This window comes from Thamnophis sirtalis, unplaced genomic scaffold (genome assembly GCF_051295495.1).
Source record: "Thamnophis sirtalis isolate CommonGarterSnake01/CBP01778 unplaced genomic scaffold, rThaSir2_p1.2 scaffold_9, whole genome shotgun sequence".
Taxonomy (NCBI): domain Eukaryota; kingdom Metazoa; phylum Chordata; class Lepidosauria; order Squamata; family Natricidae; genus Thamnophis; species Thamnophis sirtalis.
The window spans coordinates 35,305,261-35,332,225 of NW_028261389.1; the positions used below are offsets into that span (position 1 = coordinate 35,305,261).

At 37.2% G+C, this 26,965-nt stretch overlaps 1 protein-coding gene across 1 annotated transcript in view; it reads right to left on the reverse strand.

Moving 5' to 3' along the window:
• Positions 1-26,965, reverse strand: part of APAF1 (apoptotic peptidase activating factor 1) — a 60,317-nt gene that overhangs the window by 7,153 nt on the left and 26,199 nt on the right. Inside the window, exons 13-23 of the mRNA XM_087723320.1 lie at positions 23,202-23,328; positions 20,597-20,722; positions 16,770-16,889; positions 16,206-16,331; positions 12,369-12,530; positions 10,312-10,440; positions 8,796-8,921; positions 6,782-6,901; positions 3,242-3,367; positions 2,277-2,402; positions 773-892 (exon numbers count right to left, since the gene is read on the reverse strand). Coding sequence (XP_087579446.1) covers positions 773-892; positions 2,277-2,402; positions 3,242-3,367; positions 6,782-6,901; positions 8,796-8,921; positions 10,312-10,440; positions 12,369-12,530; positions 16,206-16,331; positions 16,770-16,889; positions 20,597-20,722; positions 23,202-23,328 — 1,408 coding nt within the window. The remainder of the gene's footprint in view (positions 1-772; positions 893-2,276; positions 2,403-3,241; positions 3,368-6,781; positions 6,902-8,795; positions 8,922-10,311; positions 10,441-12,368; positions 12,531-16,205; positions 16,332-16,769; positions 16,890-20,596; positions 20,723-23,201; positions 23,329-26,965) is intronic.

A 26,965-nucleotide genomic window follows, 5' to 3' on the forward strand; every position in this document is an offset into this window, starting at 1 on the left:
ATTAATGGATTCACAAATGCATATACAGATAGTCCTCCACTTACAACAGTTTATTTAATGACCACTTGAAGTTCCAAAAGTACTGAAAAAAGTTTTTTCACACAACTATTACAGCATCACCATGATCACGTGATCAAAATTCAGATGACTGACAAATTATTCATATTTATGACGGTTGCAGTGCCCAGGATCATGTGACCATCCTTTTGTGAACTTCTGACCAGAAAAGTCAATGGGGAAGCCAGATTCACTTAACAGCTAAGTTATTAACTAATGACTGCAGTGAGTCACTTAACAACTGTAGCAAAGAATGATTGTAAAATGGGCCAAAATTCACTTAGCAACAGAAAATTTTGGCTCAATTGTGATCATAAGTAGAGGACTACCTGTATTGACCATTTGCTCGTATATACATAAATTAGTTTCATAGATAGAAAAAAAACATGACACATATATATTCATTCTTATGTTCAGTAGGAATGGCAAAGGAAGAGGGGGAGGAGGAAGAAGAAGAGAATGAACAATAAAGGGGAGAAGAAAGAGAAACACAATCTATTAAAAACTAAAAGAATAGAAAGAATTTAAAAACAGGGCCATCATAAAATGAAACAGCTTTTCTTCCTATTTATCCCTCTTTTAGCCTGATAAAATGGCTGCTTATGGACATTCATCAAGCAAAATCTGATGACATTTATTATTTGTAAACCAAATACAGTACATATTTAATTTACAGGGACTAATCTAAAATAATGAGTAAATTGCTTTTATTTACTTTAGCTGTTCCATCAAATGACCATGAAAGAAGTCTTGATTGCTTCAGAAGATGAAAGTTCTTGACTGGTTCTTTATGTCCTTTCAGAATAACGTATTTCTCTGACTTCCAATTCCATACCTAAAAAATTTAAACATGTATGTAAATAAAGATATCTTATGTGTTTAAAAGAATGCCATTAATTATGTTGAATATAAAATATTTTTTTACTTGTAAAATATCCTAAAACATTTGTGAAAATTAGTTAATCTTCCTACATTGGTCTAGTGGTTAAGACACCAAACTGGAAAGTGGAGACTATGAATTCCAGTCCTGCCTTAGCCATGAAAGCCAGCTGGATGATCTTGGGCCAGTCACTCTCTCTCAGCTCAACTCATCTTACAGGATTTGTTGTTGTGGGGAAAATAATAGGAGGAAGGTCTACTGCATATGTTCGCTGTCTAGAATTATTTATAAAAATAACTCTAGACAGAGAATTCTAGACAAAAAGAATAAAGGCAGGATACAAATAAATAAATAAAAACAAAATACAACTTGGGTGGCACCATGGGAATACTTCTATTCTCTTGAGGAATATTTATCATCTGTGATAAATAGCATATATTCATTCCTGACATACTTTGTCAGGAATGAGCCTGAAGAGCCAAGGTGGCGCAGTGGTTAAATGCAGCACTGCAGGCTACTGCTAGATCAGCAGGTCAGCGGTTCAAATCTCACCGGCTCAGGGTTGACTCAGCCTTCCATCCTTCCGAGGTGGGTAAAATGAGGACCCAGATTGTTGGGGGCAATATGCTGACTCTCTGTAAACCGCTTAGAGAGGCCTGAAAGGCCTATGAAGCGGTATATAAGTCTACTGCTACTTTACAATGGACAAATTCTTTTGCCTAATGAAATACTGCAAAATATTAAAATGCAATGTTTATTTTATTATGAGTAAAATAAGTAGAATGCTCAAAATGTTTTGGTTAAAAAAGTACATGGATAAGATAATATGAATAATTTCATGGCAATCTCCAAAATTAGTTTTCTCTGAATGTTAGTTTTTCAGAAATATGAACTAGAGAGCACTATTGCATGCAAGTTCTGCCTATAAGGTTCCTTAAAGTATTTGATTGTACTGCAAGTTTCTTACCTTTTTAATCTGCACATAACTAGCAATATAATGATACACAAAGTATATGCATATTCCAGTAATAAAACAGGATTTAAATTTGTATGTATCTCCCTTAACAATCCAATTACAACTATAAAAGTTGAGAAACATTTATAACTTGTAAGCTATCATTTTTCCTATTTTTCCTATTCAACAGTTTTTCACTTTTTTCAATACAATCCTTCTGAAATGACATAAAATTAAAAATGTAGAATGGATAAACTAACTTATATAAATATATATTTTATAACAAACTGAAACAATTTCAGAAAAAGTATAATTTGAAGGACTACCTGCCAAATTTTGAGCAATAGAGTCAGTTCCTAAATAAAACTTGCAGCATTCCTGTACCTGTATAGTTGAATCATCGGAGCTTGAAATAAGAGTTTTCCCATCAGAAGTAAATTGGCAGTGCTGTACAGCTTTCCTGTGTCCAAATCTGGATTTTAAAACACTCCTATCTGATACATTTAAAACCTGTTGAAATGAGATCATCAGGCAATAGCATGTTGTGAAGAATTCAATATGCATCATTGATTGATTGATAAATAAATAAATAAAGGATGGATGGATGGATGTTCACAGATGGTGATGTACTATCAACACCATATCAATATCTTGCAGGCATATAGATTTTCTCCTGCTTATATTAGTTTAGATTACAAGATTATTAAGATCATAAAATATAAACATTTCACTGGATAATTTTCTATAAAAACAATGTGTCCTCTTCAACTGAAACACCCAATTATTTTGCTCTGATATTAGATGTGTAACCTAGACCCACTAGGCTAAAAATCAGGAAACTATAAGCTTTAGTTCTGGCCTTAGGCATGAAAGTTGGCTGGGTGACTTTGGGCCAGTCACTTTCTTTCAGCCCACAATGTCAGACTCAGGCAACAAGCCACTCTACCAATTCCTGGCCCAACACATGGATTGACACTAACTTAATCTAAAACTGAAAAAGAGAAAACCCCAAATCCTGCAGTTGTGGACAAATGCTAGGAAGAAAAACTTGATGGGCAAATTATTTTTTTCCTTAAAACCAAAACAAAACAAAAGCCCACCAATTAAATGTGAAATGAACATCAGAAAGATGAGTGTGATTCTAAGATGAGTGGCTTGAAAAATATATTCTCATTATTACAAACTTGTAGTCAGTATTAGGAAAATATATTCAATTGCCCTAAAATTATTAAAACAGATTCTTCTCAAATTCATTCTCTTACAGATTTTGACTTGTATAATGTTTCCAATAATTGGGAAATGAAATGAAATCAAAAGTCACATTCAAAAATTAAATCCTGTTAGTTCACCTTTACAATTCCATTTTCATCTCCATATGCAGCAAACTGTAGGTCTTCACTCAAACAACAGCAGCAAATAGAAGACTTCTGTTCTTCAGTCAAATAGATAGCATCGCCTGTAGACCTGTTAATTAGCTATAATGCAACAAATAACTGGAAATTACTGAGCACCATTTGATGTCTGTCTATTTCTTTGCTTAGAGTATTTTAAACTATTTTTTCCTCAGAGCTGAAAATAAAAATCAGTAACATTATTGTTAACAATATATTCAGATAGATTTCATATTAAGTGGTAAATGTGTAGGACTAACACATCTTCGCTATTGCTTTGATAGTGATGCCTAAACATATTTTGTAAGTCTCATTTTTCTGACAACTATACAGAAGCATGCTACCAAACACACACTTATTTAACTTTAAAATAGATTTTTTATGTCAAAAAGAGCATCTAATGATATTTTCAAGAAATTCTTTAAGCATTCAATGCTTTGTGAAAATGAACACCGCCATAGCAGAACTACGCCCTTTTCTGTTTCCTGCTTTCTGTTTCCATAGCAATATAATATTTAAACTGAAAAAATGAACAGGAAAAAGCTTTACATTATCCTTATTTATAAATAATTTTAGAAAAGGATGAACTTTGCAAAGATTTAACCAGTTCTGCAATTTTATAACCCCAATAAAGGGCTAATGAACCCCAAAAAGTTATTTTTATTTAAATAAATCTTTTATACAGGTTCTCTTGCTGCATAGTCTCTAATCTATAGAATTTTTAGAATGGGATGTGTCACAATCCACCAGTAGAGGGAGACATAGCACACATACATCTCATATATGAAATGAATTGATAACATCACCAAAAGTGGCTGAAACAGCTATTACACTGATACCAGCCATCTCTTTCTTTGGATCACCATTACAGGCACAAAAATACAGGTTCCTTCAGAATACTGCTATAATACTAAAATTGGAAATTATCACCCATCTGATATTGGAAGTGCATCAGAATGATAGCATAAAATTTAGAAAGCAAGCAAGCCAGCCTATATCCTTATTACAATAAAAGTTAAGGGTCTGTTTATTTATTTATTGTATACATTTTCACCAGACGTGCTAATAAACCCTCTCTATGTAGATACATCAGTTTTACATTTATAATAACCCATATTTAATAAGTTAATAATGTATTAAAAAGTTATTAAAACATATATACTATTAAATGCTGTATGTCACTTTTTACATAACCAATTAGACTTCAAAAATGAGTTGGAATAGTGTTTTAGACTTTCCATGAGCACAGCACTTCTTGCTTATTAAAACAGCACAACTATTGTCACAGTCATATTACTGCATATGAAGTAAGTAAATAAATACATGAAATTAATATAAAAAAATTGAAAATACTTTGAGCAAAGATGGTTACAGATCCTATCAATAGTTTATATGGTGAGATATAGCAAACCAAATTTGAGCTAAGTAATATCTTCCTGTAAATATAAAAAAGAATGTTTTAACATTTTACTATTATGTCAAAGGTATTGGGAAAAGGGTAAAATATCTGGTTAAATCTTGGCAAATCTTTAAAAGAAAAAAATGTTTCCACTAAAGCTAACCACTAAAGCTAATAAAGATAAAGAAGGTAAACTGTGGAGGTTCTCTGAAGATCTATAGTTTTACTTTCTCAAATTTTACTCAAAGCTATATTTAATAACCTTGAGGATGTATCACATGAAGTGTCAATATTGTTTTGGTTACGAAACAGCAAGAGACAATTAGGAAGTCTCTTGCTGTTTAGGTAGTCAAAAATACACAGGCAGGTTTTGCTTAATTCATACAAGAAAACTTAAATTCTATTCTGAATAGAGAGCATCAAGGTGCAGTGATATCACTGGATGTTAAAAAGCCTTTGACATTTTTTTTTAACTATTTGTTTCAAATGCCCACTTTATGCCTTTACTCAATATTACATGTTATTTCATATATCTTTAAAAGTTATAAACTAATATTATATGCAAATAGTATTGCATTATTTATGTCTATACTTAATGCTTTCATTCCAGCTTTGGAAAAACAGCGGGATATTCAATTAACAGGTCCAAATCAGAAGTGATGTCAGTAGTTAAAAATCCCTTCATTAATTCAATAAGCAGTTCTCAATTTTATGTATGGAATGAGCATATTGGGGTATGTAGATTAAGCATATTGGAGTTCTAACATCTTCTAATGTATCATAGGTAATTATTTTAGGTATTAATATTATAGGAGTTCTCTTCAGGTTTTGATAGATTTAAATCTTAAATTTTGATAGATTTAAACCATGTTTAAAAGTTACCCCTTCGGGCAAGATTAATACTCTTAAGAATATATTTCCAAAATCAGTGATTCTCAAATTTTTAATCTCAGAACCCCTTTATGTTGTTAAAAAAGACCAAGTTCCCCCAAGACTTTGCTTTAAGTGGGATACATCTAGAAATGTAGAAATTACAAATCATATATTTTAAAATATTTATTTAGTTGAATTAGAAGACTCTCTGAAATGGCCTCAGGCACTCTGAGGAATCCCCAGGCCAGATTTTGAGAACCGATATCCTATACCATGGGTCGCTAACCCCTGGGCTATGGCCCACAACCAGGCCATGGCCAATTTGGAAACAGGCCACTTGAGCAACGGGCTGGTGTGCACATAGCTCGACTTGCGCATGTGCATACGCACATTCAGCTCAACTTGTTGCAAGTCGAACTCTGAACACATGAACGTGTGCACCGGCCCCGCCATTCAAGGAAGTTGAGTATACAATTACATATTTAATGTGGGAACTGAATGCAAATATCAAAAGATCATCTTTGCATGAGACTGTGTCCATGTGGTGGTGGAATAATTAAGCATTGTTTTAAATTGTCCACTTTTAAATTACTGGTGACACTCACCAGTAATTCTTATCTACATTACTAAACAACCTGGTTGTTGGGACTTGTTTTATCTTCAGGTACTATCAGATCATATCAGATTTTACTTCTCTGACCACAGCTAAGTACTGTTCCATAGTTTGTATGCCATAGTACAGTGATGGTGAACCTTTTCGGCACCGAGTGCCCAAACTGGAACGTGCATGCATGCATGTGCCCACGTCAGAGTGCTGGAAACCCGAATACCAGCTAGCTGTTACACGCATGTCTGTTTTTTGGACATTTTGGGGTGTTTTTATACTAATTCATTGTGATTTTCTTGTTTTATTTGCTGATCTATGACCAAATTAAAAAACAAAAAGATTGATTTAGTGTAGAGTTGCTATATATGGCTCAGATGGTTGGTAATTCTGAAAGGATGCCCTCCTAACCTGTTGAAATCCAGTTGACCTGCCAAAATCCAGTAGATTTCTACAAAGTAGAGAGGATTTAGTATATTCTATATATCTCTGCAACCATATAATAGTTGTGAGGGGTTTTGCAACCAAGATATGGTAGTCCTAATCATTCATGACTATGCTTAAGCAGTGCCAAACCTGCTAAGAGTTTTCAATATAAATGAAGTATCTAAACAATATTTACCTGCAAATGCTTCAGACTAGCTATTGCCAGGATGTTGATGTTATTATCTTGAAATGAAACATCTATTTCACGATTTAACACAATAGCAGAGGACTTGCATACTTTATTTGTTTCCCATATCTGTTGGAGAGAAAATGATTAGAAACTATGTCATCCAAGCAGTAAAAGTTTGAGCATAAATTAAACTGTAAAATTTAGGACTATAATTATTCAATTAAAAAAAACCAGTTTCTTTTATTTCCATTTATAAAATTATTTAATGAATAATTTATCTGTGTGTCCCAAAGATGCTTTCTTTCCTTGTTTTGTTTGAAAATGTTTCGCTTCTCATCCAGGAAGTTTCTTCAGTTCTGATTGAATGGTGGAGAATGGAAGAAGTTATATAACAGGGAAAATGTAAATCCTTCCATTTTCCACCATTCAGTCAGAACTGAGCAAGCTTCTTGGATGAGAAGTGAAATGTCTTCAAGCAAAACAAGAAAGTCTAGTTGCCTTTGAAAGAAAGCACCTTTGCGACAATCATGACCTGGACGACTGAGAATCTCCATAAAAAAATTACTTGCGTATTTTGTGAAATCACATATTAATCAAAGTCTAGTTCTTTTATCCAATTCAAAAAAGCAGGCTCTGTTCCAGGTTCCATCATTTGTCTTAACAGAACAGTTAAAATGAGGCCTTCTTCATATTAGCTTCCATACTATGGAGTTTTTCATCAAAAGGTACTCATTAGATTTTCATTCTAGCAGAGATGTTGGACATTTCCACTTGCTGATTGTGCAGTATTGTTACTACTACTTTATTTGTTTAGATGCACTGTATTTTTCAGAGTATAAGACACACCGGAATATAAGACGCACCAAGGTTTTGAAGAGGCAATTTTTTTAAAAAAAGTAGGTAGGTAGATAGAGTAATAGAGAGGGAGAGAAAGTGAGAGAACTACAGTAGGTAGGTAGGGAGAGAGAGAGAGAGTAGGTAGGTAGGTAAAGGGATATATATCACGACAGAAATCCAATATTTTTACTGTTGCCTTTGTTATATTTGTGTTTTTTTATTTGTGCTGATAAATAAATAAAGGGAGACTAGTATAGATCTATTTCAAGCTATTTAGCTCTCATAAGCTAGCCATACCCTTACTGGGATTTGAACCTGGGCTATATTACATCCTAGGCAAACTTCTTAGCCATTAGGCCACAGGCTCTTATCCGTTATCAGCGAAGCCAGGGTGAAAGGTATCTATTAGATTTTTTTACAACCCCTGGTAAGCCCCAATTATGGGAGGAAGCTAACTGCTTCCATCATCTGTCTATCGGCTCGTCACAAGAGTCCATCACGACAGAAACTCAATATTTTTACTGTTGCCTTTGTTATATTTGTGTTTTTTTATTTGTGCTGATAAATAAATAAAGGGAGACTAGTATAGATCTATTTCAAGCTATTTAGCTCTCATCGGCGCTCTCTCTCTCTCTCTCTCTCTCTCTCTCTCTCTCTCTCTCTCTCTCTCTCTCTCTCTCTCTCTCTCTCTCTCTCTCTCTCTCTCTCTCTATATATATATATATATATATATATATATATATATATATATATATAGAGAGAGAGAGAGAGAGAGAGAGAGAGATACAGTAGGTAGGTAGGTAGGGAGAGTGTGTGTAGGTAGGTAGAGGGATAGAGAGAAAGAAATAGAGAGAGAGGGAGAGAAATAGAGTAGATAGGGAGGGAGGGAGAGAGAGAATGAGTAGGTAGGTTGAAATCTATGAATTATATAAATATACAGATGTATATTTCATATGTAAAGTATTTTTCCACAGCACTGAATTTAAAAACAATGGATAAAATAAGGATACAATGCAACCAATTCAAATATGCTAAAAACATCTTTTTGTACAAAAATCCTCATTTGACCTATTATAAAATCAGTGCATATATCCTAAACTTCTACTGCTAGAAAATATAATATTAGATAACTATTTTGCTCTCTGTTAAAAATGTCCAGCAAAGAACTGAGGGGAAAACTTACCCTTATTGTTTGGTCATCAGAAGACGTGACAAAAAAAGACCCATCAAGAGAAAAATTCACAGAATGTACCCAACTCATATGTCCTAGGCACTCGGCTATTTTTGAAATGGATTCAATGTTCCATATCTAAAAGATATTTTTTTAAAAACCTTTTAATATAAGAACATAACTCCAGTAAATCATATCAAATAGTGACAAATCATTTCCTCCCAGTCTATCAATACGCCCTGAAAGATTTGCAAAAGTCATAATCACTGTTGTTTCCTGGTAATTGGTATTTTATTTAGAATCAGAGCTTTCATCCATCAATGCTAGATTTGCAGAATTTTTCTTAATAAACATTATAATTAAAAATAGCTCACATTCAAACTGCTTCTTTTTAAAATGTTAGGCTGTCACCAGCAACTACAAAATTACAAAAAAATGCACAATACAGATGTATAGAATTAAAATGGGTCCTTGTCTAAAAGTATATGTAATTGAAGATTAGATTTTAATTGCTTAATTCTTCTCTATTTCAAGAACTCTTTGCTATTGTTTTAAGGTAGATAAGGTAAGTTGAACCATCATAGACATTAAACAATAGATATGCATTAAAAGTATAACATAGAAAAATAAAAATAAATAAAAATTAAACAGGATACAAACAATTACAAACTGTTAATTTACTTTTTTGAATTTCCAAGCAAAATGGTTTATCAAAGTGTCATATGGATCTTAGAGTTTCACCACTATTTTTCAGTAATAATTGTGACATATTCTCCATGAATTTTAATTTCAAATACTAAATCCAAAATTATAGATATGTACATTATTGATTTAACCTCTTATAACTGTTGTATAAGAGTTTTGTTTCAATTTTACTGAAAAAAAAACCAGTAATGATTATTTGCAAGGATTAAAAACATTATTCTGAGTGTTAGTATACTGCATGGATCTGCTAGCTAGTGGGATTTAAGCAACAGGATGATAGTTTATAATATAATCTTGGATTCTCAATTTTACAGAAAGTTACTCTTATTACTTTTGTTTTTAGCCATCAAGAAACTTTTAGCTTTTAGCAAAAGCAAAAATTAATTTTCAGCAAAATCTGAATTAGTTCAAATTGGCAAGATGATCCTGAATCCATACAAAAGTTCAAATCTTTACATTTATAAATCCTTCATGCTTCTTTGTACAGGATTATTTTCAATTGTACTCCTATGATCAAATATATATTTTTACTGGGATGTTTTCAAATATGCTTGGAGTTGCAACTAGATTCTTCTGCTTTGAAAAATTAACCATGCAACCATATGCACACAGGAACAGCTTGGAATAGCTTCCCAACAGCTGTGGTGAACCTTGCAAATGATGTGGCTATTTAAATTATATGAAAAAAATCTGTTCAGTATGCCTTCAAAAATGCTACTTTTCCCAATTATACTATTTACACTGAGCAGTGACTCATTCCTATTGTGAACTAATACATTATAGCAACAAGAAACTCGAGGATGGAAATAATATATTTACTTACTTCAACAGAACAATGTGATAAAGCAACTGCTACTATTTGACTATTGGGACAGAAGTCACAGTACTGGATTGTGTTGTGGTGGCTCAAAAGAGCCTCTGCCAATAATTCCTTGGTTTTAACATCCACAAGCTGTAAACACAATAAATATTTAAGACATTTATTTCCCATGTTATTTGGAAAGTTACAGTTATTGTTATATAAAGTTGCAGATGTGATATTTATGCATGCAAGCATGTATGTGTGTATGTAACCTTCATAATAAAAAATGATAGATTTTTACCTTATAACTATAATATTCAGGAAGGTCTCCCAACAAAACATCTATCATCCATCCATCCATCTCTGAGCATGCATGCAACATTAATGATTTATTAATGTAAATATCTTAGTTGATTCATTAAAAAAAAACACATTTAACTGACTTCTTTGTGGTTTTCAATATCATTGAGTGTGGTATCAAGAACTGGGGATGGGGAGAACAGAGTGTGTTGTTTTATCTCCTTCCTCTGGGACCAATCCCAATCGATCTTACCAGGGAGTGAGAGGTCCACTTGGCAGCCCCTGCTTTGTGAGATGCCACAGGTTTTGATGCTGTCTCTATTCCTTCATAAGATCTACATAAAGCCACTAGATAAGACCATTCATCACCATGGGATGATACCTAGATGTACATCTCTGTTTCCTTCTTTCAGTCACTCATGCCCTATACGGATTGCAATGTGCTCTACATAGGGCTACCCTTGAATAGTATTCAGAAGCTGCATCTGGTGCAACTGCTGCATGAGCGGTTTTGGGCATCCCCAGGGTTGCATATGTAACACATCTGACACTTCAGCAAGTCTCCAGTACCTACCCTGCCCCAGGCCTAATAACATAACCAAGTCTTGAGGAATATCAAAAGGGATGTACTTAATCCAACTTCAGGGAGAAGGGTGTTCCATAAGGCAGGGGCCTTAGTAGAGAAAGAATGTTTCCTGTGACCTACCAAATGTAGGTCCCTAGCCAATGGAACCCACAACATGCCTACTTTGCCATATCTGATGGGTTGATACAACCAGGGAGAGGTGGTCTCTCAGAAACCCTGGTCCCATGGCATTAAAACTAGCACCTTAAATTGGACCCAGAAGCAAACTGGCAGCCAATGCAGCTTGAAAAACAGACATATAATATGTATTGTTCAAGCAGATAACATAACTGCCTGTGCTGCTGCTTTCTGTACCAGGAGAAACTTCAGGGGCAGAGGACTTAAGGATTCAAATATAAAATATTTCAAATGCTATTTATTCTACAAAATCATAAATATTTCTAAGCTTCAGGAAATGTGTGTTTCTACGTCATCTGGACAAATGTTAATGTAACGTGTTTATCTTCTAAAAAAAGAGGGAAAGGAAAATATATTCAAAATATTCAAACAGCCAATGCTATATGATACGAAAGATCTGATTATAATATCAAACATGGTCTCTGAGCCTGGATGGAGGCCTAGAGTATGAGCTACACTGTGCATTATTTTGTGTTATTTTAGACAAAATAAGTGTTAGGTCACAAAAAGGTATAGAATTGTTCAGATTCAGTTTGGTGTCACATATACTATAGCTGGAGGATTCTCTCACAAAACAAGCTCTGCTGTCCTAAAAGTCTAAGGGGAACAGAAACCTTGGTCTCTCAGGCAAGTCCTCCTGCTATATGCTGATAGTGTTCTTGAAGTTGTCTTGGCTATTTAAGGGATTCCCTTTTTAACAAGCTAATTTTGTACTCTGCTTCTTAGTATTTACGTACTAAGTTTATATGCCACCCATCTCTCCAAGAAGTGACTTTAGGCATCATTCCTGAATTAACATACAGTATAATATGGCACAACATTGTCCTCCTTTCACTTTTTCTACCATATAATTTAAAACAAGTAATACTGATTTCTAAAGTCGTACAATTATCTGAACTGATACAACACAGCAGTTTTTTCTACCTTAAAAACATTAATTTGTGAACACTGGTATCTCAAAAGAAGTTTAAAAACAAAATGAAAATACATTACCAATATATTATTAAATACTTACAAAAAGTTTATTTTTAGCTGCTACTACTATTTTTGTACCATTAGATGACCAGGAACAACATTTCACTAACACTTCCACTTCATCATGGTTTCCATCCCCATTTTTGAAGAAGTCTCCTATGTTAATAGTTTTCAGTTCATTTGCTGACTTCACATTCCAAAGCTTTAAAAAAAGTTTTCTGATTAGTATTACTGTTTGTCAGAAAATAGCAACATATTCAAATCAAGCAGCTAAGTTGATATAAAATTTCTTATTCATTTAGACTGATTTATTCCTAATATTGCCAAGTAAGAACCATTTAAAAAATACCTTTTGCTGGACAACTGTTGAGTGGACATGAATAATTTTATGTTTAACCAGTACAGGAAATATATTTATTTTATAGTCCACTTATTCAGTATAATATCCAATATATATTTAAGTTTTCTCATAAAATAGTTTTTAAAAGCAATATAAAAGCATATAGCCATTAAAATTATTTATATAATGGATCTATTCTGTTTAGACTCTGACAAAAAATCAATTCATATCAATCTGCATAAACTAAACATTTTCCATTTTGTTTCTCTATAACTTGTATATTAAAATATTCATAAAGTCCAAACTCTGATTGTATCAATGTTAATGAAATCCATTTCATAAACTTCCAATATTGAACTATAACTTATCTTGTTACTGTTAATAAAAACGCATGCTTTTTTATTACCAGTATATACTATATTTAGTCTATACTAAATATATTTCAGAATCCCAGTCGCTGGATTTAGTTGATATATTATTTTGTTGTAAAATCTATCTCTATAAAGAGTTCAAACTCAAATTATATGCCTATTAGAAATGGAAGACTGTTTGATAGTTTCTTTTTTCCCATAAAAAATCAAACTCTGTCATATTACAAAATGCAGTTTGAGTCACTGGTAAGTTATACTTCCCACGCTTACAAAGGCTGTGAAAGGGTGGTTACAGTCTGTGAAGGACTTCCGGATGTACTAAAAAGTCAAAACTGCCCCCTCCCAGCCATCATTTGATCATGATCTGATCTGGGTGACAGAAGTGGATTGCCAATTTCTTTACTACTGTTTTGGGCATGTTCGCAATGCTTCCGCTGCCGCTACTACTGATTTGGCCAATCCGGGCTGAACCGGAAGCAACCCATCTCTGCTGGGTGATCAAGATTTGGGTGCCTGGCAAACTGTTTGCGCTTACAACTGATTGCCAAGCACCCTGTGATCACATGTTCACCATAATCTTTTCTGTCAGCTTCCCCAGAAAGTCAATGGGAAGCTGGCAGGAGAGATTCCAAGTTGTTGCTACCTATAGAAGGGTTTCCCTTTCCCTCAGTGAACATTGGCACTGGCTGGCTGCAGTGTGCAGTTGAGGCAGCATTTCTCAGTGGCAATGATGGTGCTGGGACTGAAGTAGAGGCTTGGGAGTGATAGCAACAGGCTGTGACAGCTGAAGATATTGGGCCTCTACATCAGGCCCAGCACCGGCACTGCCATCAATGAGTGCCATAGGGCATAGATTAGCAGGGAATAGATGGGAGGGGGGAAGTTGCAACATCTCTGCAGTCAAAAGTGCTGCTGGGCCTGTTGGGACAGTTGAGATTTCTGGGAGCAGTTGAAGCTTTGCACCACACTGCAACATCCTTCCCAACTCACATATAGCCAGCACCAAGCATCCGTAGGCCTTCCCCAGTTTCTTACAGCACTCCATGCTCTTTACCTGGGACTCCCTTTGCTTGACTCACAATTCTGCTAATAGCAGAAGCAGGGAATGCGGTGATTGAAGTCATTAAGTAATGCACTCATGTGATACCTTGCTTTGTGACATGACTTAATGACTGAAATTCCAGTCTCAGTTGTTGCCAAAAGTCAAGGACTACCTCTATAGCAATTTGAACTTGTGGATTCTTTATATGACTGCATACAGTGCATTTAGGAACTACCCAGAGAGATATAGGAAGGAATCAATATGATCTACTGTGTTTCCCTGAAATTACGACATGTCCTGATAATAAGACCATGCCATATTTTTCCTGTGGGCAAAAATATACACCCTCCCCCAATGATAATCCCCCTGGACAACCCCCCCTCCAGCCATGCAGAGCGCCATTCACCAACCTAGTGATATCCCGAAGGTGCAAAGCCGCAGAAGCTGGGGGAGGGGGGGCAAAGGCGCTCACATTGCTTGATGCCTTTGGGATACCACTAGGTTGGTGGGTGGCGCTGTGCCCAGATGGAGCGGGGGATTGCCGGGCAGCTGCTCCCACGAGCAGCTGCCTGGCAACACCCCTTTCCAGCCGGGCAGAGCACCACTCACCGACCTAGCGGTATCCCAAAGGCACTAAGTCGCGTGGTGCTCTGTCCAGCTGGAAAGAGATGTTGCGCAAGCACTTGTTCTGCTCCAGCTTGCGTGCCTCCCAGCCTCACCATGCTCAGCTCTCCCTGCAGGGCTGGGCAGGGTGGCGGCGGTGGCAGCGCTGTGGCCCTGCTGTCGCCATGCTCCTAGCATAACCGGCTTCCAAACTCCGGAGATCCGCTGCTGAGTCTTCTGGCAGCGGCTGCTCTGGGACTATGCTCTATGGATGTGAGCTGGCTGTTGGAAGACAGCAGCGGTGGCAGCGGGACCACGGCAGTGGCGGCACCCTGGCCCAGCCCTGCAGGGAGAGCTGGGCATGGTGAGGCTGGGAGGCACGTGAGCTGGAGGCAGAACAAGTGCTCATGCAACCTCTCTTTCCAGGCGGGCAGAGCGCCATGCGGCTTAGTGCCTTTGGGATATTACTGGGCCGGTGAGTGGCGTTCTGCCCGGCAAGAAAGGAGCATTGCCAGGCGGCTGCTCATGAGCGTGGTCACCTCATGGCGGCTTTGTTGCACTGCTGCAACAGCACAACACAGCCGTTTGCCCCTGAGGCTGTGCCCGGCTCTTCGGGCGCCCGCTTGCAAGAGAGCAGCCACCTGGCAACCCCAAACCAGTAAGTCCCCCACCCGATAAGTCCCAAGCAAAATTTTGTGGGTGTCAAAAGACCCTGTCCTATTTTCGGGAAAACACGGTATAATGTTGGAGAATATATGTTTTATTTGAAAAATGAAATGAAATCCAACTGTTGCATTCTATAGACATATACAACAATACAATGGCCAAACCATGTGCAAGAGACAACTGTGTTTTAACTTCAAACTTTAACTTTTAATTCCAATTTCTAAAACAATAGGTTTTAATAAATTATGTTGAAATTTTGCTTCTTGTTCACATCCAAGTGTTCTGGAATTTCATCTAAACAATTTATATACATACACATTAAAATGTAAAGGTAACATGCATTATACATGAAACATGCTCCAACAATAATTTAGAAGAAAACACATATGAGAGTATTTCAAATTAGGGAAGTGACAATAAGGAAAGTATAGAAATGCTTTTCTCAAATATTTCCTACTTCAATCTGGGTATAGTACTAATTCAATACATGGCAGAGCTGAAGCAACAAAGGAAGTCATCTGATGCTGTGCAGGTTCTCTTGATCAAATGTCACTTATTTCCCCTAAATAGCTTTACTAACCAATTAGCCATTTTTTAAAAAAAGAAAAGAAATTTACAACTAGCAGTCAGACATTTTGTGACAATTTTGTGACTTTTTTTCACTAGGTACTTGCATATTATAGAAAGGAATGTAGAAAGCCTCGCTTCAGTGAACTCTACTTAATATTCATTTTTTTGGAATTTGCAGCAGTACAGTGGGGAAGGAAGGAAGGGATGTAACACAATTATTGTTTGAAGGGTACAAAATACTGAATCAAAATATGCTACCTACAATAATTCAGTCTCAATACATACCTTTAAAGTTCCATCAGCTGAACAACTAGCCAAGTATTCATCATCTGGTGAAAATCTGCAATGGGTTACAGGTCCTTCATGACCAAACAGTGTATTGCGACAATACTTACTGTTCAGGTCCCAGAGCTGTATTTAGGAATAGGAAAAAGAAACCAAGAAGAAATGAATGAGTGTATGAAAATTAGTTGAGAAGTATTTTGCAATATTCATATCTTTTGTGTAGCAATTAAAATAAATTTGCAATTTGCCATTTTTATTAGGAACCCCCACACTGTTGTTGTCAAACTTTATTTATTATATTCTATAAACAGCTACAGAAACATAAAAATATGGGAAAATGGAAGGTTATTCGCTACGCTGTCAGTGTGCTTCAAAGGATAATTCTAATCCATTTGTGCAGTTCAGCATTACCTAAATGGCCTCCAGTGGCTAAAAGTGGGAACAACAAAGTAACAAATCAATGCATTTCAGGAGGCTTCCAAAAATTCTCTACTATAAAATATCCAGAAGCATCATTATAATTGTAGCTACCTCAAAATATCAATGATTTCATTTACTACTTACTTTGATATAAGTATCATTTGAACATGTTGCTAATAAATGATGACTAAAATGGCAGAAGTTGACCTGCTCTGTATGTTCTTGGAATTCACACACAAGTTCACCTGTTCTTGAGTTCCAGACCTAAAACGTTATATACAATAATTCAAACATTGAAAAAGATATTTATCAAGTATGTATCAATTTCTAATCTAAATACTAGGAAAAGCTGAAATATGTTCAATTTCTTCTATGTACATAAATATTCCTTAAATTGTAGCAAGTAGTAATTGGCTGAAATATTAAATTTGAACTTGCAAATGTAAACTATATATAATAAGAATTCAAATTCCAATTTTATTTGTCTAAACTACCTCATAGGTTAACGAAAAGATATTTTCTAGAGTGGGAGATCCTTCAGACAATTACTCATGCCCTCATCGTATCTTGACTGGATTACTGCAAGGTACCCTACATGAGACTGCCCAAAATACCATTTGGAAGCTACTGTTGGTCCAGAATGCAGTAAGGTGGGCAGTAGTAGGCACATCACTTTGCACCCATGTGTCATCTCTGCTTTGCAAGCTGTACTGGTTGCCTAGGGCTACAGGTACAAGATTACCATTGGTTATTACCTAAAAAGGCCTACGTGGTATACAACCTGGTTATTTAAGAAACTGTCAATCTCAAGTAACTCCTGCCCTACCAATGAAACCAAGCAGAATGGGCATGATGTAGGCCTCCTCAATCAAACAATGTCATATGTCATGGCCTTGCACATCCTCTACTGTATGATGCCTGTCCACTGCAGTCATAAGGCTCCCTACCTCCAGAGGTTTCAGAAGTAGTTAAAAACATAGGTCAGCTCCCAGCCCTGATACAGGTGGAACTCGAAAAATTAGAATATCGTACAATTAAAATATTACATGCAATCAATAAAACAAGGATTGTACATAGAACAATATCGGACCTCTGAAAAGTATATGCATGCAGATTGTACTCAGTACTTGATTTGGGCCCCTTTTGCACCAATTACTGCCCCAATGTGGTGTGGCATGGAAGCTATCAGCCTGTGGCACTGCTGAGGTGTTATGGAAGACCAGGATACTTCAATAGCGGCCTTCAGCTCTTCTGCATTGTTTGGTCTCATGTCTCTCATCTTTTGCTTGACAATGCCCCATAGATTCTCTATGGGGTTCAGGTCAGGCGAGTTTGCTGACCAATCAAGCACAGTAATCCCATGGTCATTGAGCCAGGTTTTGGTGCTTTTGGCAGTGTGGGCAGGTGCCAAGTCCTGCTGGAAAATGAAGTAAACATCCCCTCCTGGACTTTTAGAGTAGGTGGCAGATCCAATTCGGCCATGAGAACAGATAGCCATGGACTTCATCGTAGATTTACCGGACAGCCAAAGGAACGATAATAGATCTGTTCTCCAAGCAGGCTCATTTTGTAGCATGTACCGGCCTTCCATCTGCTAGGAAGCTGGACAAACTGTTCATTACCCATGTGTATACACTCCATGGCATCCCCAAAAGGATAAGTTCAGACGGGAGTACAATTCACTGCCCGATTCTGGTGCAGATTCGTGACAATGGAGGGGTCTTCACAGGGACTTAGTACAGCCTTCCACCCCGTGACCAATGGTACTGCGGAGAGAGCAAACGCGATGGTGGAGTGCTACTTAAGATGTTACATCCAGTACCAACAGACCGATTGGGCTGAACTCCTTCCCTTTGCAGAGGTTGCATATAACAATGCAGTGCACAAAAGTATGGGGTTTACCCCATTTCATGTGGCTACAGGGCAGGAGTTTGTCCCAATTCCGGAGTGTCCTTAGGTACGCCCAGATGATACGACCTCGCAGTAGTGGATAGCCCAGATGCAAAAGGTTTGGAAAGTGGTGAGGGATGTGTTATGTCACTCGTTTGCCACATATGAAAGGAGTGCTGATAAAAGGCAGAAGGCGCAAGGACATTTCCACGTAGGCCAGAGGGTATACCTCTCCACTAAATATCTCAGGCTACCGTTGCCATGTAAGAAACTCAGGCCCAAATTTATTGGGCCTTTCCCAATCATGCGAGTTATTAACCCGGTCACAGTGCAGCTAAGACTCCCACCTCTACTGGGAAAAACACATCTAGTCTTCCACTGCAGCCTGCTCCGATCAGTTCAGGCATCTGATATCACAGAAGACCCGCTAAAGCTACCAACCCTGGTTACTGTAGATGGGGAACAGCACTATGTAGTGCAAGATATACTAGATACCAGGCGGCACAGGGGACAGTTACAATACCTTTTGTTATGAAAAGGTTATCCCCTGTCAGAGGCATCATGGGTTCATAGCAAGGACTGCAGGGCGCCCCACCTGATAGCGAGATTCCACCACAGACATACCACAAAACCAGGGGGAAGGGGTCCTTCGACTCCTAACTGACTGTAATTTATAACTCCCCAAATGCTGTCTCTGTAGTAGGGGGCCACATGTCAGCTCCAGCCAGCCCAGAGGCCTGGAGCTGCCATTCAGGGGAGAATCTGGGTCAGCTGCCAAGACTCACTAGGCTTCATTCCTACACAAACAGCTGAGTAAATCTACAAAGCTGACTGACTGATAACTGACTGACAACAATCCACGATTAATTGCCAGGTGATGTTTGTTTTGGGTTACGAGGGGATGGGTGTGCACACGCACGAAGTGCAGATTATCCTAATTACTAATTATAAAAGGTGGTGGGGAGCACTAGGTGGTAGCTCTGACAATTTATTCATTGCCTTAGTGCTTTGTTGGTCAGTTCGTGCCAAAGGAAGCATACAAACTACATTTCAAACCGTTTCTGTGTTTGGCTGTTTTCATTACCCTTCGGAACCTGACAGGGTCAATGCAAAGTATTTGTTCATTTTTGCTAGTTTGGGATATGTTTAGTTGTTTTACTCTTCGAAACAAATATATTTTTTACGATTCTTTTCTTTGTATTGTACGCTGCTCAGATTACTTTGCTGGGTAATCTCCAAATTGAATAAAAATATAAGATTAAAAAATGAATGCCAGGCTAGAGTAAGAATTATTCTTAAAACTTAATCACCTTTGGCAATATAGGTGGCACATAGGTGTAATAAGTAAATAAGTAATCATAATGCAACAACGAATCCTGAAGAGACAGCTTCTGTGGTCCATGGAGCATTGTACTTATATTATTAAAGAGGACAAGATTGAAATGTTAGAGCTTTGGTATTTAAGTTAAGACCAAATGTTTTAGAACTTGTTTTAATAAAAAAAATATTGTAAAATATGATTCAAAAGTAATCATTTGAATTTAATGTTGTAGTATGATTTTAGAGAACTCTAAGGGCTGTAAAAATGGACATTTTTAATGTATTATTGAAATTAATTATTTTCTTATTAGCTTCAATTAAAAACTGAAGGTACTCATTTAATTACTCTAATTGGAACCAGCAAATCTATCACTAAGCAAAGCAGTTAAGAGAAACACCATGTTCTGACTAGCTGTAGTCATTAAACAAACTTGAGCTCATTAAGCAACCCATCAGACGACTGTAATTTGCGACCTCCCACTGGCTTTCCCATTGATTTTGCTTGTCAGAAAGTAGGTGGGATGCTGTGACTATTATAAATACACAACAGTTGCCAAGCACCTGAATCATAATCACAGTAACTTAAGGGACGCTGCAACAATTATAAATATGAACATTAGTCCTAAGTAACTATTTTTAGCACTCATAACTTTGAACAGTCGCTAAATGAAAGATGATTTAGTGAGGCCTACCTGTATTATTAATTCAACTGATATTAATTAAAGTTCAAGAATATGAATGATTTTTCAAAATATGCTTACTTTTACATTTTTATCCATTGAACAAGTGGCTAGAAATCTGCCATCCACTGAAAAAGCACAGCAGAGTACTTCATCATCATGAGCTTTTACTTCTAGGAGCTTTTCTCCACTTTCAGTTTTGAAAACCTGAAAATAGAACAACAAAATATAAGCAAGTAGAAGTGATATAGGAATTTTAAATCTGTATACAAAACTCTCTCTCTGTGTGTGTTACAAACATATATTACTGTACACAGTTGTAATTCTATTTTATTAATTCTCTTGTCTATATAATTGAGTTTTTGTTAGTTCAAAAGGAAACAAAATGGAAGGAGAGTTCATTAACTTTCAAGCCAACCTCAGCATACTAAATAAGATCAAATATTTGTAGTTCTTATAAGGAGAATATTTGTAGATCAAGGTTGAAATTTGGTGCTCTCAGAGCTTGGTTGTTTTCTTGCAGACATTTCATTACCCAAACTAGGTAACATCATCAGTGTTAGTAAGGAGTGGGGTTTGCTCTCAGTTCATGTTCTAGTGGCTTCCCTATCAGTGTTTGGGGGGGGGGGTCTTAGAAGTTCTTTGTCAGATTTTGTTCTGTTTACTGTTGGCTTGTTTGGCAGTCCTTTGATTGGGGTATTTTTTACTTGATTGTTAATCTTGGAGTTAATCTATGTTCATTTGGATGCTGATTGCTGGTGGGAAGGTGTTTTTGGTTTTTTTGTGCACTTTTTGGTTTGTTGACTGTCTTTTTTGTCTATTGAGATTCTCAGTCATCCAGGTCATAGTTGTCCCAAAGGTGCTTTTTCAAAAGGCAACTGGAGTTTGTTTTTCTTTGAAGACATTTTGTCTCATCATCTTGTATGAGAAGTGAAACTTCTTCAAGGAAAAACGAAGTCCAGTTCCCTTTGGAAAAAGCACCTTTGGGGTTTCTTTTGCGTAGTATGTAGTTTTTGTTTTTGTGTCTATTGCTGACTAATTTGAGGGAATCCAGGATTCTAGACAATTAGGGTTTTTGGACTTGGCTTGGTCTAGGATGGTTATAAACCAAAAAGGGAATAAAAAACCCCAAAATACTCCCTACCAGCAATCAGCACCCAGATAAGCATAGATTAACTCCAAGTTTAACATCAGACCAACAATCAAATAAACAATACTCCAATCAAGGAACTGCCAAACAAGCCAACTGTAAGCAGCCCAACCAAAGAACCTCTAAGACCACCCCCACCAACACATGCAGGGCAAGCTACTAGAATATAAAGTGAAAACAAACCCCACCCCTTACTAGCACTGATGATGTTACCTAGTTTGGGTAATGAAACGTCTGGAAGAAAATAACCAAGCTCTGAGAGCATCATGGACCCCTCATAAATGAGAACTGGCACTTTTCGTAACAAATGAATATACACATATTAATAAATCAGTAATTGTGAAAGTTTTGGAAAAACAGAGTGTCTAATATCTACACAAAAAAATATACTAAAGGTAGTCCTCAACTTATAACATTTGATTTAGTGACCCTTCAAAGTTACAACAGCATTGAAAATGACTTATGATCATATTTCACACTTACAACCTTTGAAGCATCCCCATAATCATGTGATCAGACGTTTGGCAACTGATTCATACTTATGACCATTGCTGTGTCCCAAGGTAATGTGATCACCTTTTGCAACCTTTTAACAAGCAAAATCAATGGGGAAGCCAGATTCACTTAAAATTGTGTATGGAATTTAACAATTGCAGTAATTCACTTAGCAACTGTGGCAAGAAAGGTAGTAAAATAGGGCAAAACTCATTTAACAAATATCCCGCTTAAAAACATAAATTTTGGACTCAATTGTGGTCATACGTTGAGGATTACCTGTAAATCACATAATAGGTAACATTTCAAAAGCAAGGAATACATGAAAACCTAAGCACTGGACAACTGTAACCAACCTGCAAACTTTAGTTACATGTAAGAACCTGCTATCAAGCACACAAGATAAAAAAACACAAGGGGAGTTAAACATATGATACAAATAAAATACGATTGTTTCTCTAGGTTATTTTAGAGCGTAAAAAATAATACTTCTTTTATTTCAAGCATCTTGAACATGTATCAGTTTAAGTTGGTAGAAAATGGGTAACAGTGCAGTATATCTCTGGAACCAGATGGTATTCTACAACAAAACCACATCAGGAATTACATTTCATTTTAAAAAATCCAAATGGAGGGCTCCTTATGTTACCAATTAAACAAACTGGGTAACTCTTCCATCTTTCCTTCTTTAATGTTCAGAACAATTGATATCAAAAGATTTATCAGTGGCAAGCAACCAGAATCAATCATGAATAACAAAGTCAGTAACTTTATTATCTATCACCTATGTTATAATAATCTCAGATTGTCTTCCCCTGCAATGAAAGGATACGATTTCATGGATTTTTGGGGAAGTCAAGCTTCTGCCATTTACAGCTGGGCAAGGACTCCAAGCTATGCCCTAATTTGACCCCTTCTTCTAGCCCATCTGGCAGTTTTCCAACATCAATTTGAAAATATGATTTTTAAAATATGCATGCATCAATTGATACATAATATATATAATTGATATCTTGTTGTGCTGATACCATAAATTTTTACCTGCAAAGTTTTATCAGCTCCACATGTAGCTATTTGTTGATGGTCTTGGGAAAAACAAGCATGGTAAACGGCATCTGTATGTGAATGTACAACCAAACGGTACATGTTCTTCACTGATGTTTTATTGCTAGATTATAGAAAAAATAGACATTTGAAACATTAGATATACATTAATATCTTCAATTTATCGAACTATAACAAGCCATGCAACATGTGTAAACATATTTATGTTCTATAAATAACTACCGTATTTTTCTGAGTATAAGACACACCTTTTTTCCTCAAAAGAGGCTGAAAATCTGGGTGTGTCTTATACATCGAATACAGCATTTTCTGCCTCCCGCAGCCCCGCCCCCTTCACCAAAGTGGCCATGTATAGCCTTATGAAGGCTTTGAGAGAGCTCCTGGGGGCTGGGGAGGGCAGAAATGAGTGCAAAATGGACCGTTTTTTGCCCCCCCCCCAGCACCCAGGAACATTCTATAAGCCTCCATAAGGCTATGCATGCAATTTTTTGATAAAAAACGGGCACGTTTTTGAGAAAAACGGGCTGCTTTTTGCTTATCTTTGCCCCCCACCCGAGCACTTTGCAAGGCCCCCCAAGGCTATTCATGCCTTTTATTTGAAAAAAAAATGGGCCTGTTTTCGTGAAAAACGGGCCATTTTTGGAAGGTTTGCAGAGTGCAAAAACTTTTCCCCCCCTTTTGGAAAGCTCTTTAACTGATAGATGAGAATTACATTGATCAAGTGCTGTGCCAGCAGAAACAAAGTCTTAGGTGCTGCAGATTGTCAGCGATTTCCTTCTCCAGCACATGGATAAATACACCTGGAAACATCTACCTATCTACCTACTCTCTCTCTCTCCTTCCCTACCTACTGCATTTCTCTCTTTTTCTCTCTATCCCTCTCCCTACCAACCTACCTACTCTCTCTCCCTACCTCTCTACTGTATTTTTTCTATTTCTCTCTATCCCTCTCCCTACCCTACCTAAACACTCTCTCCCTCTCCCTACCTATCCATTGTATTTCTCTCTATTTCTCTCCCTCTATTCCTCTCCCTACCAACCTACCTACTTTCTCTCTCCCTACCTACCGTATTTCTCTATCTCTTTCTCTCTCTATCCCTTTATCTACCTACCTACCTACCTACCCTCTCCCTACCTACCTACTGTATTTCTCTCTCCCTCTCTCCCTCTCTCTACCTACCTACTTTCTTTAAAAATTTGCCTCTTCAAAACCTTGTTACGTCTTATACTCCAGTGCGTCTTATACACCGAAAATATGGTATTTTTTATTTTTGAAGAATTGTAGTCCCTAAAATAATAATTTATTTTTAAGGACGTAAGGGTTGTTTTTAAAATGTTACTCTTTTTTAATTGACTTGAACATTTCAGATTATCAGCAATCACTTTTTTATATTTCTTGGGTGTATATAATTTTAATTCCATGTAAAATTGTACATACATATCTCAATAGAGAAAAAACAAATAGAACAGTAAAATAGATGTACAATTGGTCACCAAGTATGATAATTTATTTGTAGTCTGAGAAATCTGTCTTCCTTACTGTCTATTATAGAAATACTATGTATCAGTGCTGGGATTCAAAAATTTTTACTACCATTTCTGTGGGCATGGCTTGGTGGTCATGCGAGTGGGTTGGTGGTCATGTGGGTGGGCATGGCCAACTCAATGTCACTCCCACTCAGTCACATGACCCCCTCCAGTCACACCTACCCAGGTTTTGTGGCTTCCTGTGTTTTCTGTGGGAATGGGTCATGTGACGAGGTGGATGTGGCCAATTTGATTAGTCTCAGCCTTAGGAAATTTCTCTTTAGACCAACTCACAATAAGATAGCACAAAAATAGCACTGTTCCAATATTTAGAATAGAATAGAACAACAGAGTTGGAAAGGACCTTGGAGGTCTTCTAGTCCAACCCCCTACACCACTTCTGACAAATTTCTTCTTAAAAACTTCCAGTGTTGGAGCACCCACAACTTCTAAAGGCAAGTTGTTCCACTGATTAATTGTTCTGTCAGAAAATTTGAAGGGCTCCTACAAAAATGAGGGAGTCAATCTATTTTCCAAAGTACCAGAAGGCACAACAAGAAACAATGGATGGAAACTAATCAGAGAGAAGCAACCAAGTACTAAGGAGAAATTTCCTATCAACCAATGAAATAGCTTGCCTTCAGAAGTTGTGGGTGCTCCATCACTAGAGGCTTTCAAAAAGAGTAAGGAAATTGTACCCCAAAAGGACAGTGCCAGGTACCACTAAAACAATTCCAAAACCAGCCATTTTCCTTTAAAAAAAAAAGTCAACTCCAAAGCAGCTGACAGGGAAAGTAATAGTAGTAGCTCAAGCTAACTGAAAGCTTTGGTATGCTGCCAAAAGCCATTAATCCTTCCAACTCTATTATTCTATGTTCTCTCTGTTCTAAATTGGGTGCTTCACAGCAGAAGCAATACAGCTGACTAGACCACACATGGACTAAATTCATGGCCTGTATGATCAAGCTGCATCAATGTCCCCTCCTGTATGTCGTTCCCCCCCCCCAAACCCCCCCCCCCCAAGTAGTAGCCAACGCTGCTTCAGCTATAAAAGGTTTTGGAGAATTCCAGGGAGTATGAGCTGATCACAGAAGTATTACCTAATACCCTTTATAATGAAAATGTTTGTAATCTTGTCCTTCTTCCTGAAGGGAAGAGGTTAATCTCATCCCTAGATGGGTGATTGATGGGTTTCTCTGCCCTAATCCTGTCAGTTTCTGTTGTTTATTGACTTGATTCAGCGTGTATCAGCTTCATTCCAGCTGAAATTGTTAAGTGGAGCTATTAACTGAATGGAAAGAGTTGGGGGGGAAGCCTCTCACATTTTATTTTTATCCTATTCTCTGAACTGCATAAGCAACTGGTTAAAACCCACCTGTGCTATGCATACAATAAATCTATGTGAACTTCCTGGCTGAGGAATTCTGAGTTGAAGTTGATACAGATTAAAATTGCCAAGGTTTTAGCAATTGAGTCCTACCCTCTTTATTAATTAATTAATTAATTAATTAATTAAAACTTTTATATGCCGCTCAATCCCAAGGGACTCCAGGCGGCTTACAAACAGAATATAAAAAACATAAAAACAATACAATTTAAAACAACAACCATCCATCATAAATTCATTCTAGTCGGGGCTGGACCTCAATATTGAGGTCAACAGCCCCAGGCCTGCCGGAACAGACAAGTTTTTACGGCTTTTCTGAAGGCCATCAGGGTGGGTATGGTCCGATTTACGGGGGGAGCTGGTTCCAAAGAGTCGGAGCATCCCCAAGAAGGCTCTCCTCCGAGGGCCCGCCAGCCAACATTGTACAGCCGACGGCACCCGAAGGAGGCCCAATCTATGGGATCTTACTGGTTGCTGGGAGATATGTGTCAGCAGGCGGTCTCGAAGGTATCCTGGCTCTAAGCCATGTAGGGCTTTATAGGTGATAACCAAAACCTTGAATTGAGTCCGGAGACCAATAGGCAGCCAGTGCAACTCACAGAGGATAGGTGTAACGTGGGTGTACCTCAGCACACCCACTATCACCCGCGCGGCCGCATTCTGAACTAACTGCAGTCTCCAAATGCTTTTCAAGGGTAGCCTCATGTAGAGTGTGTTACAATAATCCAGCCTCGAGGTGACAAGGGCATGAGTGACCGTTAGAAGCGCATCCCGATCCAAATAGGGCCGCAATTGGTGCACAAGGCGAACTTGGGCAAAAGCCTCC